The following is a 17,175-nucleotide window of genomic DNA, read 5'->3' as shown; positions in this document are numbered from 1 at the left end:
GGGGCCCAGGCAGTGGCTTGGTCATAATATCAGCAAGCTGGGAAGAACTGGGAACAAAATGCAGAGATATCAGCCCTGAATTGAGACTCTCACGTACATAGTGGCAGTCAATTTCGATATGCTTTGTCCTTTCATGAAATACTGGATTTTTGGCAATGTGTAAAGCAGCACGATTGTCACAGAAGATGGGAACAGGAGCAGAAACATGTAAACCAAGATCATCTAGCAATCTGACCAACCAAGACACCTCAGCAACCACTTTTCTGAGAGCCCTGTATTCTGCTTCAGCAGAAGATAGTGAAACAGTGGGTTGCTTCTTGCTTTTCCAGGAAATTGGTGAACCACCAAATGTAATGTAAAAACCAGAAACAGACCTCCTTGACTCAGCACAACCAGCCCAGTCAGAATCAGAGTAGGCTTTGATAGAGATATCAGAAGAGGAAGAAAGAAGAATCCCCAAAGCAGGAGCATTGGACAGATACCTCAGCGCATGAAGTGCAGCAAGCATATGAGGAACTTGAGGAGCTTGAAGGAACTGACTTAAATATTGAACACAAAAAGATATATCTGGCCTCGTGTGTTGGAGAAAATTGAGTTTCCCAATGATTCTCTGATAGGTCCTAGGATCAGTTAATGGAGCACCCATATCAACAGTCAACTTGACAGAAGTATCAAGAGGAGTCACAACAGAGGAAAAATTATGACATTAGAATTCTGCCAACAAGTCCTGTGTGAACTTCTGTTGGCTAATGATGTAACCTTCAGGACATTGAGTGACCTCCAAACCAAGAAAATAATGGATTGACCCCAAATCCTTTATTTTGAATTGTTGGTCAAGAAATAGCTTAACACTATCCAATTCAGCAACATCATCCCCAGCTAGTAGAATATCATCAACATAAACAGCTAGTACAGTAAGAGAAGTAGAAGTAGACTTTGTAAACAGGGAGTAGTCATTCATGCTAGAAGTGTATCATCTTGTAGACAAAGCTTCAGACAATTTAGAAAACCATTGTCTGGAGGCTTGTTTAAGGCCATATAAAGATTTTTTAAGCTTGCATACCAAAGGGAGAGAAGAAGAACAAGTAGAAGAAACCTGCAGCCCAGGTGGGATCTTCATGTAAACGTCCTCATGGAGGTCACCATGGAGAAAGGCATTATTTACATCAAGTTGATAGACAGTCCAGTTCCTCTTTATAGCAAGAGAAAGAAGAAACTTGATAGTAGTAAATTTGACAACCGGGGAGAATGTTTCATTGTAATCAATTCCCTCCCTCTGAGTATCACCCCTAATGACTAACCGTGCCTTGTACCTCTCAACAGAACCATCATATTTCTGTTTTATTTTGTATACTCATTTGCAAGGTATAGCCTTTTTGTTAAGGGGAAGAGGTACAATATCCCAGGTGTTGTTAGCTTCTAGTGCTTGAAATTCTTTTAACATGGCATCCTGCCAAGCAGGATTAGAAACAGCCTGTTGATAGTACTGAGGCTCATGCAAGTGCAATTCTCTAGAAGACATAGGAGGAACAGTAGATACAGGGGCAGAGCAGACATAGTCTGCTAGATGAGGAGGTGGATGTGGTACTCTAAGGGATCTTCTAAGAGGAGGATCAGATGTAGAAGGATTGGAAGGAGATGGGATGGAAATAGGAAATGATAAAGATTCTGGAACAGCAGTAGGAGGAGAAAGAGAGGGATTATCAGGAGGAATGGAAATAGGAGAGGATGTAGAATTAGGAGGAAAAGTGGAAGGAGAAGGCACAGCTGGAGTAACATCAACAAAACTGGAGGGTGAAGGGAGGGAAGAGCTAGAAGAATTAGTGGAGAAGGGAAAAACATGCTCATGAAAAACAACATCTCTAGAATAGAAAATAGATTGAGAGGACATATTAAGTAACTTGTATCCTTTCTTCCCACAAGGATATCCAAGGAAAATGGAAGGGATTGCTCTAGATTGAAACTTGTCTCTACTATGTTTAGGAGATGTGGCAAAACAAAGGCATCCAAATGATCTAAGATTATCATAGGAAGGTGAATGGCCATGTAGTTTCTCAAAAGGGGATATGTTGTTAAAGACAGTAGAAGGGAATCTATTGATGAGATATGTGGCTGTAAGGACACATACACCCCAGAATTTAGTAGGCAAGTTGGATTGAAATAGTAATGCTCTGGAAGTTTCTAAGAGGTGTTTATGTTTCCTTTCCACAATACCATTCTATTGTGGTGTGTGGGGAATAGTGGTTTGGTGCAGAATTCCTTGAGAAGAAAAGAAGGATCTGGACTCGAGACTAGATCCTAGTTCAAAAGCATTATCAGACCTGAAGGTCTGAACTGAAGTGTGGAAATGATTCTGCGTCATACAAGTGAAAGATTTGAGTACAGAGAGAGCATTACTTTTGCTAGAAAGTAAATGGGTCCAAGTTACCCTAGAGTAGTCATTCACTAAGGTAATGAAATATCTAAAACCATTATATGTAGTAGTGTTATAGGGTCCCCAAATGTCAATGTGGACCAATTGGAAAGGGGCAGTAGATTGAGTAGTGCTATCAGGGAAGGGCAACCTTTGTTATCTAGCCATAGGACATATAGGACACAGAAATGACTGTTTAGAGGAAATTTGTGAAGAAATAAAAGGAATAGATTTCATTCTGTTGTAAGGCATGTGACCCATTCTTTGATGCCAAAACAAATCTGTTTTATTAATATCAACTGAAGAATTACATGAGGGACTAATAGGAATGGGACTAGCAGAATTAAAAACAGGAGAAACGTTAGGAACAGAAGATGAAACAGTACATGAAACATCAATTGGAAATGATGAAACTAAAGGGCTATCATCAAGATTAAGAAAATACAATCCATTGTCAGCCTTACCAATTCTCAGTGGCCTCTTCAGAGAAGGGCCCTGTAAGAAGCAATGGGAAGTAGTTAGAACTGCAATATAATGAAGTTGTAAAAGAAGCTAATATATTGAAATTAAGTTGAACTGAAAAGATGGGACAAGAAGAACATTGTGTAACACAATATCAGATCTAAGTTGTAAAGATCCAGTAGATACAACTTTTACTTTGTATCCATTTGGTAAAGTGATTAAGTAGGGTCTAGTTAATGGTTGAAGATTGTGGAGAAGATATTTGTAAGGTGTCATGTGATTAGTAGCCCCTGAGTCTAAAATCCAAGTGTCAACAGTTAATTGTGAGGATGCACAAGCATGAAAATCCACAGACCTAACTACAGAACTGCAAAACAAACCTGCAAAATGGGCATATGCATGATTGTCTCCAGAATGAGAATCACTTGAGATACCTGAAGAAATATGTGACTGCTTCAGGAGAGTGAGAAGATGCTGATATTGTTCTGTAGTAAATCCATGATTGACAGGTGAAGGTTGTTCCATAAATGAGATTGATGGAGCAGAATTAGTACCCTCAGCTTGAACACAGGAAGCTGATCTCTTATTTTTGGTGAACTTGAAGTCAGAAGGAAAACCATGGAGTTTGTAACATTTCTCAATGGTATGACCTGGTTTTTTACAATATCTGCACGTCATGGGTTGTACAGACTTCTTTGACTCAAAATGAATCTTCTGATTGAAAGGTTTTTGTCCACCATGATTTTGTGAATGAGTTGAGGAAGTGGAGGATGCAGAAAAAGACACAGAATCACTAGAAAAACTTGGGGCTGGAGATGTTTTCCTTTGTCTCTCATCATGTTGTAACATGGAATAGGCCTTACTAACTGATGGGAGTGGTGATATCATGAGAATGTTGCTTTTGACAGTACTATATGACTCATTTAATCCAGCTAGGAACCAGAATAGTTTCATTTCATCAAGGAATTTGGGTAAAGCACCACATGAACATGTAGGACCTACATAAGCAGTCTGAAGTTCATCCCAAAGACTACGAAACTTTGTGAAATAAGAGGCTATGTCTGATGTTCCCTGGGAAATGGTTCCAATTTCCCTTTGTATCTGAATAAACTTGGAGCCGTTAGACTGACCAAATATTTCATTTAAGTCCAACCAAATCTCTTTCGCAGTATCATACCCTAGGACACTGGTTGCAATGTCTCTAGAAAGCGAATTGGTGATCCAAGCGACCACCATATCATTACACCTTTCCCAGTAGGAATAATAAGGTGAGTTATCAGGAGGTTTGGGCTGACGACCATCAATTAGTGCCAATTTATTTTTGGCAGATAGGGAAACTAACATGCTTTTGCGCCATGCAACAAATCCAGTGCCATCAAAAGGAGGAGATACTAAGTAAGTCCCAGGACTGTCTAAGGGATGAATATAGAGAGGATGTGAAGGATCTACAGTGAATATAACGAAGCCAGATTCGGATTGACTAGGTGAATTCACACGTTCATCACCCATTTTGTATCTAGAATACTCAAAAACAACAGAAATCTACTAGGAATTGAGGCATGTAATTTGAGATTAGAAAAGAAAATACCGTCCTTTTTCACTACCCGAAAAAGACAAGGCCTTCAAAATATCTCCTGAAGCAGAAAACAGAAACATCGATCGAAGTCAGAGGAAGATCACTAGCAAACCGTCATTATATCTTCAAAAAGCCATGGCTGAGGTTGAATTTGGTCTCAATCGAAGAAAATCCCAAATCAGAAAACTAGGGCTTATAAAACCTAGAATCGTGAAGATTGAACTGCACAAATACGGACGAATGAAGTCAATCAAATGTAGGAACTCGTGTCCCGCTCTGATACCATGTTAATATGAGAATTTGCGGAAGCTAAGAAAGCATTTCCATGGTGGAAATGCCCAAATCTCAGAGAACGAGAGAGAGAGAATCGTGAGGAAATATCTGATCTTTTTGTTATTAGCCCAAAAGTTGTTCTCTCTAGAATGTTCCACCCTATATATTCTTACACAAGAAATGGCTATCTAAAACAAAATGTAAAATGAGGCTATCTCTCACTAAGTAAGACAAAACTGAAAATATACAAGTCTGAAATATTAGCTATTGGGCTTCATTGGGCCTGTGTGGACATCTGGGCCTATCTGTACATCAACAAAATCAGAGATCATACGTGAAAATGTTACCCATTCTACTTCGTTTTCAAGCACGAAAAGAAAAAAAGGATTATAATTTGTTTTTGTTAGTTATAAAAATTTTTAATAAGAAGAGGATGTTTATGTCGTGGCGCATTGAAAGACAACAGCTTAAAAGATCGGGCAACCCTTCAATTCTTTGGTTGTAAATTTCGCCTTTTCTTTCTCCAAACATTTCTCGTCACCGAAATATAAAAATATGCAACTAACTAATATTAAAGTTAGCAAACATTTTTGTCACTTGTCTTGTTACTCTGCTGTTTTGCCTCTCTCTTTCACACTCATCGTTCAAAGCCTAGATTCTCCATCTTTCTTATGTTCTAAAGATGGCGGGATCTAACCAAATATCTACCGTTGAATCTGTGAGGGAGTGGGTCTCCGAGCACAAGCTTCGCACCGTCGGTAATTTCCCAAAAATATCCCACATTGTTTATTAATTTTCTTTTAAAATATCAGAGAGATTTGTTTATTTGATTTGAGTTCCATGCTGTAAAAGGACAAAACTGTGAAAGTCACATGGAATAACGATTTAGCATATGGACATTTGTTTCGTGCACGTCTTATATATATATCGACTGTGCTCAACTGCTGATTACACACTAGAGTATGTTGTTTATGCTTAAATCTTTATCCCATATGCTCCAGAATATATTACATTTAATTTTCTTGTAAGTATTTAACTGTTCCAAAAATAATATACTGTTCTCTGATTAAAAATTGGTGATTTAGGATATTATTATATAAAATCATTATAATGTCCAGAATTTTAGTACGTTTTGTCTAATGGATACACATTTTGATATCCTTGGCGTTTTCTAGTAAATATATTTAACTCATCTTGTATGTTTATTCTATTAAAAATTAGGCTGACGTCCTCGACATTGCCCGATTTATCATTCTATAACTGATTTGGATTAATGTTTTACAAAGGATGTCTTTGGCTAAGCGGAATAACGGGATCGGTCGCATACAATTGGTCAAAACCCAACATGAAAACCAGTGTCAGGCTCATCCATGCTAGGTATACCAATTCATTCGCCGATTACTACCTGTTTGATGAAATGACTATGGTTTACTGATTTCGTGCTACTCCTACTTTTTTTCTCCTTTCAAAGTGCTAATTAGCAATATACGCAAACATACGATTTACAAGTTTTTTTTTTACATTATTTGTGTATCTTAACATGTTGTAGCATGATTTTTTTTTTTTTTTTTTTTATATATTGACTTACTACTGGCAGTTAGATGTTTAGTATAAGTTATTTTTACACGATGGATTAATGAACTATGGACAGACAGTGTAAAGTTAACTTTATATTTTTTTGTTAATGTGAAATTAGGTTGCACGCACAGGCACTCACACTAGCCGCGTTAGCTGGTGCTGCAGCAGTTGAGTATTATGATCATAAAACTAACAAAAATGCCGAAAGATATCCCAGGTTCCTCGACATGAACTCGTATGCACAGAAGAAATGAACAGGCCGCCATCAATGGACAAAGCATTGAGCACATGATTCAATTTTTGTGCATTTTTGTGGGTTTTCTTTTATGTAAAATTCTTTACATGGTAGCATGAGTCCTTTTCTGGCTAACATGTCTATTGTATCGCAGTGTTAAAAATAAGAAAAGACCAAAACCTACTGTATTTTGCTCTCTACTTTTGGTTTCTTTCCCCTTTTCTTTTTTATGTGTGTTGAGTAAACGGACAAAATTGTTAATGGTTCGGATTCTTTATGACAATTGATTATTACCATAGAGGTTATAAGTGATACTTAGAACCAAAAGCAACCAACCAAGTAAGTCGGTTTTTCAAATATTAGAACCAAACCAAACCAATTAAGTCGGTTTTTCTCGATTCGGCTTATGTCTGTTTTCCGATTTTTTCGGTTATTTGTCAGTTTTTCTTAAATATAAGACATACACTACCAAACACATATTCCGGCGACCACATTTTCAATGTAACACTATCAAATCAATTGCCCTTTGAGAAATTTATTATTTACCAAGATATATTGATGATAATTAAATCAAATAGTGATGAATAATTTAAGGGCTCAATTAAAAATATGTTATTTTTAACACGAAATGGATTCTTACACTAAACAAAAGAAAACTACCAATCAAACTAGAATGTAAAGGTAAAGAACTATGTTAAAAGTGCAAACTATTAACATTTACCATAAATTTTTGAAACTTTGTATAAAATATACATATTTATAGGTGTAATAATAAATTTGAAATAGCTACTCCTATAGTCGGTTTGGTTCGATTTTTTTCTGATTAAAACCAAAACCAAATAAAATTTGATCGGTTTTTAAAATTCAAAACCAAAACCAAACCAAACCAAAAAGTATCGGTTTTTTTGGTCGGTTTGGTTTGGTTTTCAGTTTGGTGCGATTTTTCGGATTTTTATGAACACCCCTAGGCCCCATATTTGTGGGGGTCCCATTTTTTGTTATACTTAATATGCTTTGTATAAGTTTAAAAAAAAGTTATGTAAAGTGAAAAAATTGATTCTTTCTTTAACAAGTAAAGAGAAGAAGGATTTGCAACTGCTATGATTTCTGCCAAGAAAATTGCACTTGAAATGAATATCGAACCCCAATTTCGTAAGAAACGTGTGATATATAGGAAGTAACAATTCGATGGGAATGTTGATAATAAAATCTCAAATCTTTCGGAGAGTCCTTTGGAGTTGATTACTTCATACATAGTACACAAGATTATTTTTTCACTTCAAAATAGATTTGAACAATTCGAAGCACATGAAATTTTTTTTATTTTCCATTTCGCGGTAAAACTTAAGATCACTAGATGATGAAAATTTAAAAAATATTGCCTTAATCTTGAATGTTCCTTAAAGCATAATAATCAATTCGATATTGATGTTTAGATTTATTTTCGGAATTAAAAGTATTAAGGAAAATAGTACAATTAGAAGATAATAGTTTTATTGATACACTCGGTCAAATAAAAAGATTTGATTCTTTTTTCAATGCCTACATTGCTTATAGAATAATGTTAATAACTCTTGTTACCATCTCTTCAGCGGAAAGAAGTTTTCAAAATTAAAATTGATAAAATCTTACCTAAGATCAACAATGTCTCAAGAAAGGTTAAATGGAATAGCTATATTGTCAATTAAGAAAGACTTATTAGGAGTTATTGATTAATAAAAAATATTAATAACTTTATATCTAAGAAATAGAAAAATAGACTTCAAATAAATAAATATTTAAAAAAAAAAAAAGAAGTTAAGGCCCCTCGTAAAGGTTAGCTTTAGGCCACAAAACTCTACTCATATTCTTTTGATTTATTTTGGGATTTGGTGTTAAACAAGCTGTTAGAAAATAAATTAAAAAGGATTTTCTTGGGAAAAAGTACAGGAGAGTAAAAGAGCATAAGTCATTTTCTCCCCAAGAAAAGTGAGAGCTCATGCTCAAATGAGAAGTAAGTAGTTGGTTTCACATTTTCTTTGAAAATAAAATCAAGCAGTATCGGAGAACTGTCCAGCATACAAATCAACCAAAAAATGCAAAAAGGAACGTTTTTGGCTGATAAGCTAGCTATTAGCAGTAGATGCTTAATTAAGGCCTCATTTATTTTTTTTTAAGATTAAGACATCTGAATCTGAATACACATCTGAATATATAAAGATGTGTATTAAGATCTGAATAGAAATAATTAAGACAGTTTGATTTTTAACATCTGAATGTATAAAATTTATCTTTATTTGAAAATTAATAAACATAAAATTCAAATGAAATACTAACTAATCTCATATTCACTCAATAAAATATATAGTTTTTTAAAATATGATAGTTGTTGGTGATGATGGCTAACGGGTGAATGCCGACTAGAGGCGATGGTTGGTGGTAGTTTTGGTTGACGGTGGTGGTTCATGCTAGTAGCTAGTAGTGATTGGTAGTGATGGCGATTATGATTGAGGGTGGTGGTGGGTGGTGATAGTTATTAATGGCGAGTGGTGGTAGTAGTTGTGACTGAGTAAGGTGGTGGGTGGGTAGTGGTAGGTTATAATAATGGGCAGTGCGGCTGTGGTTGTTGATGGTGATGGGGTGGTGAGTTGTGGTAGTTGAGGTGAACGAGTGTTGATTGTGGGTGAGAATGATGGTGGTCGGAGTGGTGGGGTTAGTGGGTGGTGATGGTTGATAATGATGGCAGCTATGATTGAGGATGATGGTGGCGTGGTGGCGGTTGAGTTTGGTTGTGGTGGTGGCATGGTGGTAGTTGATAATGGTAGGCGGTGGCGGCAGTTAATAATGAATATGTGATAGTATCTTAATGAAATTAAGTCACTGTTATAAGTCTTAAACATACAGCTATTTAGACCCATTAAGTTGTTGTGAAATAAAAAAAAAATACACTTAATGATTAAGATCTGAATAATTAAGATTCGGACTTTAAAAAACAAATACACTTAATATCTGAGATTTGAATGATTAAAACTCAGACCTTCGTTAAATACAAACAAATGAGGCCTAAGTCATTAAAACAAATAAATTCTCTTACTCAAATGTGACAAGTTAAAAAGGGATTTTCACCGATCAAATCAAACACTGGTATTGTGGTGAAAATAACTGCTTTTCCTTCAACCGAAAAAAAAAAAAAATTAACTGCCTTTCGTTGCTTTGGCTGTCGGAAGGAAATAAAAGGAATTGTGTGTTTGGGGTGGGGGGTGGGGGTTGTTTCTTGTCACGACCCCAAACCCGATCGTGATGGCGCCCAATAATATTGCTAGGCAAGCCAGACCACAATCGTTCCCAAATTAACCGTAAACCTCAAACCGATAATCTAAAGAGATTATAATGGTTTTAGAATAATAATCCAATGTTTATAATAGAATAATACTGAGAAAAACACGAAGTCTGATAAAAACGCTCCCAAAGACCTGGGGTCACGAGTCTAGAGCCTCTAAAACAATCTGAATAACAATATCTGAACGAAAATACTCAAGTCTGGAAATGTATATATAAATAAAACTGAAATAGGAAGAGTAGTCAGGTCCTGCGAACGTCAAGCAGCTACCTCAACAACTCTGAATAGCTCTGGAAAACAAGGACTGCTCAGCTAAGCCTCCGGTGTACCTGAATCTGCACACAAGGTGCAGGGAGTAGGGGTGAGTACTACCGACTCAGTGAGTAATAAGCATATAAAATGTCTGAAGATAAGAAATCCACGAAATACCACAAAGCAAAGCTAAAACTAGCAGTCCAACACCTAACTACGAACTAACAGCAAAACAACTTCAAATATATTAGTCAAGTATAATGTAAAGATGCAATGCAATGCACATGACCGCTACGGCGCGTAGCCCGATCCATTTAACGTCGGCGGCGCTCACTGGGGGTGTGTACAGACTCCGGAGGGGCTCCTTCAGCCCAAGCGCAATATAATCATATCATTCGCTGCGGCGTGCAGCCCGATCCATACTCAGTCCACAACATGCATATGAGTCACGTAACAGATTCAATAAATTTCCCAATTTCCAATTTATTAAGAAGAATATACTTTAGATATTAAACTTAAGGAAAAGTGACTTAGCGTTTCATAACAGTGATTAAACACAGGACTGAGATCAATGGTTATACAAAGCATGCTATCACCATGACAATCATCCTCTAAGGATGCTACAGATCGGCACAAGGCCCCAAACCCGGCAATAAGCCCAGATATATCCAATACAGGGTGTGTATCAGTCGCCAATATAGAAACATTCTTGTTCGAGATGGACTAAGTCTCAATCCCCAGTCATAACCAATCCCGCACCTGCCATGGGGTGCGAGTCACGCCCTAACATAGCGTCACAATGTGATAAGCCGGGGTTTCAAACCCTCAGGCCATCATATACACCAACTACTCACCTCTATCCGGCCGTAGAATGGTCCGCAATGCCTTTTCCTTTCGTATCGACCTCCTCGCGCGTCGAATCTAGTCAAAATCACAACGAATACATAAATATGGGTTAAAGAAACATAACCCAATCAAAAATACTCGAAAAGTACTAAAATTCACGAAGTTGGTAAAACCCGAGCCCCGGGCCCACTTCTCGAAAAATTCCAAAAATCACACCAACAGATTCCTCGTCTCGCCACGAGTCCGTGCATATAAAGTTTACCAAAATCGGAGTTCGTTTGACCTTCCAAATTTCACTTTTTCATCCTATTTTTCTCAAGCCCTAACTTAACCCATTTGATGAATTTTCCACCATATTTATGTAATTTCTACCATAAACTCGAATATTTAGGCCAAGGAACTTACCTCCAAGTGATTCTCAGTCAAAACCCTCGAATTTCCTTGTCCAAAGCTCGTTAAGAACGTCAACAATGGAGGAAAAATATGAAAGGATCGCGGATGAAATATTATTTTAAAACCCTTCTGTCCAGGTATTTTACTCTACGCGAACGCGATGGTCCTTCCGCGTTCGCGATGACCAAATTATCACTCTGCCAAAAATGCCCTTCGCGAACGCGACTTCATCCACGCGAACGCGAAGGCCTGGGTCCTTCACTTACGCGAACGCGATCCTCCATTACGCGAGCGCGATGGTTCACCAGCTTCCCCTACGCGATCGCGAGGCCCCTAGACGCGAACGCGGAGGCCAAAATTCCTCTCCTTCAAAATTCCTCTACGCGAACGCGTTACTCTGCATGCGAACGCGATGCTTCAGCTGCTAATACTACGCGAACGCGATCGCTTATACGCGAACGCGATGCGCCAGGCCATCAACCCTACGCGAACGCGAGCCTGCCTTCGCGAACGCGAGCCTGCCTTCGCGAACGCGAAGGCCAAAACAGGTCTGCACTGCTGCTACATTTTCTGCTGCAAATTTGACAGTTTAAACTCCCCGTTAGCTACCCGAAATTACCCCGAGGCCCTCGGGACCTCAACCAAATGCACAGATATGTTCTATTACTTCATTCAAACTTGCTCGTAACATAAAAACACTATCATAAACACCAAAATCATCGAATTCACACGGATTCAAGCCTAAGTTAAACTAAAACTTCCGAAACTTGCATTTGATCTAAAACCCGACCTAAACACCTCCGAATGATCTGAAACTTTGCACGCATATCCAAAATCACCTAACGGAGCTACTACAACTCTCGGAATTCCATTCCGACCCTCCGATCAAAATCTCACCTACCATCCGGAATTCGCCAAAATCCAACCTTAGTCAATTCAAGCCTAATTCTACACCGGACCTCCAAATTCAATTCCGATTGCGCTCCTAAATCACAAATCACCCCCCGAAACTAGTTGAATCATCGGAAATCCATTCCGAGCCTTCTAACTCATAAGTCAACATTCGGTTACTAACCTTCTCATAAAGATACTTATTGTCTCATTTCCAACCGAACTCTATCCGAATTACTTCAAATTTTCCAAACACATATAATGAAGCATATAGAAGCATAAAACGGGAAAAACGGGACGGTAACTCCCGTAATGACGGGTCGGGTCGTTACGTCTCTCTTTTCATGGAAACTAGTAGTTGTACCCGTGCGATGCGCAGTCAATATTAAAAAATATTAATTAAATTATAGTATGATCGGGCTTATTTGAACATATGAGATCGTATTGCTTTAATATATTTCAATTGCAGACTTATTTATCAATATGATATACCCAATAAGAAAATCTCTATTAAATTAAAGGGACAATTATAGTCACTGAATAAATTTTTAGTTCTATATATTTCTTTATTCTATTAACAATGTTTTGTATTTTTATATTGTTAATAGAAAATTTTATCAGCATATTACATTATTTAATATTTTTATCTACTCATTTTTTTTCTGTAATATAAGAGAATATATATATTTTATCAATCTTGAAACATTTTTTATTTTAAATTCATTCTATTGTTGTCATAATATTATTTAAATTTTAATGAATAAAATCTCTATTAAATTAAAGGGACATATATAGTCATTGAATAACTTTTTTGTTATGTATCTTTCTTTATTATATAATAAATATTTAATATAATTGCATTGTTAATAAAAGAATTTATTAGCATATTAATTTGTTTAATTTTATTAGCATATTAAAAAAACTTATTAAAGAGATTTTTTATTTTATGTAATTTTAGGTTTTTATTGTAAAATAATTTAAAAACTCCAACTTGAAACTACTCTCCAATTTGAATGGACAGTCTTTTTAATTTTCGTATTTTAAATAATATATTTTATTTTATTATTTTATAGATACTTAAATTCAAAAATAATAACCAATAACTTAATGTTAACTACTTATGCCATGTGGCTTTTTTCTAGGCTACCTCTTGGCTTAAAGAGATGATTTTTTTCTCTCCTTTTAATAATACTAGTATACGTACCCCACGATGCGCGAATTAATTCAAAGAAAAAAAGAGCGGAGAGAGATAACAAAAAAAGAAGTATATATAGCATTGGCCACGGGAAACACCAAAGTCCTCTCCATTGCTGCATCAATTAAAATCGTATTATTTTTGCCTTTAAGAGTACGTTTCGAACATTTATGCATAATCTTTTCTTCCATATTCTTGATAATATTATATTGCATAGACGCTCCATATTATATATCGTCGTCTAATATTCTTGACTTGCATAAAACTAACAGTACCATATCCTTAACTTCCGTAAAACGAACAGTACCATAATAATTCTAAAAAATTACATGAGAAATTCACTCGTTTCTTTTTTAGTTCTTTTTCCTAATTGAAAGGAAAACTTCATAGGTCTCTTCGAGACATCCAATTCAAAAAAAAGAATGAAAATCTCCTAAAGAACATGTAAGNCGAGGCCTCATGGGTCTTCTCCAACAACCTTAATTCTGCATCTTGGAATCTGATAGGGATTTATGCCCATGCTCACATGATCTGGCATGACCCTTCTTCTGCACTGAAAACTTCATATCAGGAGAACGAAAAAGAACTTATGGGTGTTTGATTTGGAAAATAAAAGAGCATCGATTGATAGCATCCTATAGCTTTAATGTAAATTAAAGGAACATGTATCCTTCTATCGAAGATTCTGAAACATTAGTCAAAATACTTATGAACTGATTCTGCCTGTAATGTTGAGGCAATATGATACAAAGAAAGACATAACCATAATTGTTACACTTCTGGCCCTAAGGTATTGCCGCCAGAAGAAACCAAAATAAGTAAATTAAGTTAGTTTGAGAAAATTGGGAATACCAGAGAGGCTGAATCATCAGTTTCTCATGTTTTGAATTAACGCAATCCATATAGTATGACTTTTAATTATTTTCTATCACATTATTCTTTTATCATCATTATAAGTCAAGATGAATTATTATCTCATATAGGGCTATTTCTAAATAAACATGTATCTACAAATGATGCTCTTTATGATTTTCATCACGAGTTATAAGTAGGAAGGGATTGAATATTGTAATGATGATGATGGAAATAACAATGAAGTTAGAAAATTAGTAAATAAAGAATTTTTAAGATTCATTTATTTATAATTTATTCGATTTGAATCATCTTATATTTTCCCTCCGCTTCTGCGGATCTTCACTATGCCCAGGACCGCTTCTGCGGTCAATCTCCGCTTTTGCGGACACCGCTTCTGCGATCAAGCCTCCGCTTCTGCGGAACCTCCCTTGCATGCACGGACCGCTTCTGCGGTCATTAACCGCATCTGCAGAGACCGCACCTGCGGAAATCATCCGTTTCTGCGGAATTTCTCCAAATGGCCAACACCCGCACCTGCGACCCCTTATTCGCATCTGCGGCCCCTTTTCCGCAGATGCGGAAATACGAGATACCAGCAATCTTCAGAAATGCATCAAGTCCAAAATTCGTCCCGATGGCCATCCGAAATCACCCCGAGGCCCCCGGGACCTCAACCAAAAGCACCAACACATCCTAAAACATCATTCAAACTTGCTCCAATCATCAAAACACATCAAACAACACTAAAATCATCAATTCACACCGAATTCAAGCCTAAGTTCTTCAAAAACTTCCGAAACACGCATTTGATAAAAAATCCAATCAAATCACCTCCGAATGACCTAAAATTTTGCACACACATCCCAAAATCACATAACGAAGCTACAACAACTCTCGAAATCCCATTTTGACCCTCGGATCAAAATCTCACCTATCAACCGGAATTCGCCAAAATACTAACTTCGCCAATTCAAGCCTAATTCTACACAGGACCTCCAAAACCAATTTCGATCACGCCCCTAAGTCACAAATCATCCCCCGAAGCTAACCGAATTACCGTAAATCACATCCGAGCCCTCTAACTCATAAGTCAACATCCGATTGACCTTTCCAAAATAAACCTTCCTTAAAGAGACTAAGTGTCTCATTTCCTTCTAAAACCAATCCAATTCGACTTATTCACCCAAGACTCTTATAATGAAACATAAGGAAGCAGAAAATGGAGAAAACGGGGCGTTAACTCACGTGACGACGGGCCGGGTCGTCACAACTTGAATCTAAGAACACTATCAATCGGAGAAGTAGAAGTTGGGCGGCAGTTTGGGTTTGTGAGTTTCATGTGCGTATGTTTCATGAGTTATGCGTTGAGCAACTGTCCATTATCCTTAGATAAAGTTTTGTAGAGAAGATTTAGGGAAAGTGGGTTTAAAATATGTAACTTCTTTTGTTTTAATTTACAACAGTTTTCTCTTCTTAACGTAAAAGAGTACGTATATTTTAAAATTAGTTAATGTGTTATAATTAAAGAAATATGAAATTTGAAGTAAATAAAGCTGAAATTTTGAATTAAATAAAGCTCTTTAAAAAAAGTTCGGTCTTCATGGTTCAAAGTTAAAGAGTAAAAAATGTATTTTTAAAAAGTGCAACTTTTAATTTTTAATTTTTTAATAATAGTGTAAATCAGATTTAGTTTTTAAAAGTTAAAGATTAAAAAATGTATATTTAAAATCAGTTAAATTTTTTAAAATAAAGAAATATTTAATTTAAAAAAAAAACAAAGAAACCTGAAATTTGTGAAGGAGTTTTTAGTTTTTTCAGAATATTTTATAGTTCCTATTTTTTTGGAGGATTGTCCTAAAGTGCCAAGTGGCATATTGTGATGATGCCACTTGTCATAATGATAATGCCTTTTCTTCTCCTTTTAATTATAGATAGATATAGATTCTATTATCAATGTCTAGTATTTTTACATTGTTAATTTATTAGCATGTTACTTTGTTTTGATATTTGTATATGCTCGTTTTTTCTTTGTAATATAAGAGAAGATATATATATATATATATATATATATNAATAGTAACTAATAACTAATTGTTAACTACTTATGTCATGTGGCTTTTTCCTAGGCTGCCACTTGGCTTAAGGAGATGGCCTTTTCCTCTCCTTTTAATAATATATAGAAGAGTACGTATAATTTAAAATTAGTTAATGTGTTATAATTAAAGAAATATGAATTAAATAAAGCTGAAATTTTGAATTAAATAAAGCTCTTTAAAAAAAGTTCGGTCTTCATGGTTCAAAGTTAAAGAGTAAAAAAATATATTTTTAAAAAGTGCAACTTTTAATTTTTAATTTTTTAATAATAGTGTAAATCAGATTTATTTTTTAAAAGTTAAAGATTAAAAAATGTATATTTAAAATCAGTTAAATTTTTAAAAATAAAGAAATATTTAATTTAAAAAAAAAAACAAAAAAACCTGAAATTTGTGAAGGAGTTTTTAATTTTTTTCAGAATATTTTATAGTTCATATTTTTTTGGAGGATTGTCCTAAAGTGCCAAGTGGCATATTGTGATGATGCCACTTGGCATAATGTTAATGCCTTTTCTTCTCCTTTATAGATAGATATAGATTCTATTATCAATGTCTAGTATTTTTACATTGTTAATTTATTAGCATATTACTTTGTTTTGATATTTGTATATGCTCGTTTTTTTTTTTTGTAATATAAGAGAAGATATATATTTTATTAATCTTGAATATTTTTTATTTTAAATTTTATTCTGTTGTTGTCAATAATATTATCTGAATTTTAATGAATAAAATCTCTATTAAATTAAATGGACTTATATAGTCATCGAATAAAATTTTTTTTATGTATCATCTTT

The 17,175-nt window shown here is 35.5% G+C and overlaps 2 protein-coding genes across 2 annotated transcripts; one reads left to right on the top strand and one right to left on the bottom strand.

The window, feature by feature from the left end:
- On the bottom strand, positions 707–4,384 carry LOC109234064. Its single transcript, XM_019399909.1, has 5 exons — positions 3,014–4,384; positions 2,725–2,908; positions 1,397–2,112; positions 1,064–1,336; positions 707–934 (listed from the first exon to the last, which is right to left on the bottom strand). Exons 1-5 carry the CDS (start codon positions 4,382–4,384, stop codon positions 707–709), a joined length of 2,772 nt encoding a protein of 923 aa, XP_019255454.1.
- LOC109240416 lies at positions 5,310–6,737 on the top strand. Its single transcript, XM_019407061.1, has 3 exons — positions 5,310–5,482; positions 6,011–6,101; positions 6,421–6,737. The coding sequence occupies exons 1-3, from the start codon at positions 5,407–5,409 to the stop codon at positions 6,554–6,556; spliced, it is 303 nt and encodes a 100-aa protein (XP_019262606.1). The 5' UTR covers positions 5,310–5,406; the 3' UTR covers positions 6,557–6,737.

The sequence above is a fragment of the Nicotiana attenuata genome, chromosome 1, assembly GCF_001879085.1.
Source record: "Nicotiana attenuata strain UT chromosome 1, NIATTr2, whole genome shotgun sequence".
NCBI classification, from domain to species: Eukaryota; Viridiplantae; Streptophyta; class Magnoliopsida; order Solanales; family Solanaceae; genus Nicotiana; species Nicotiana attenuata.
Note: the sequence above shows the minus strand (reverse complement) of the source record. Positions and strands in the feature narration are given on the sequence as shown.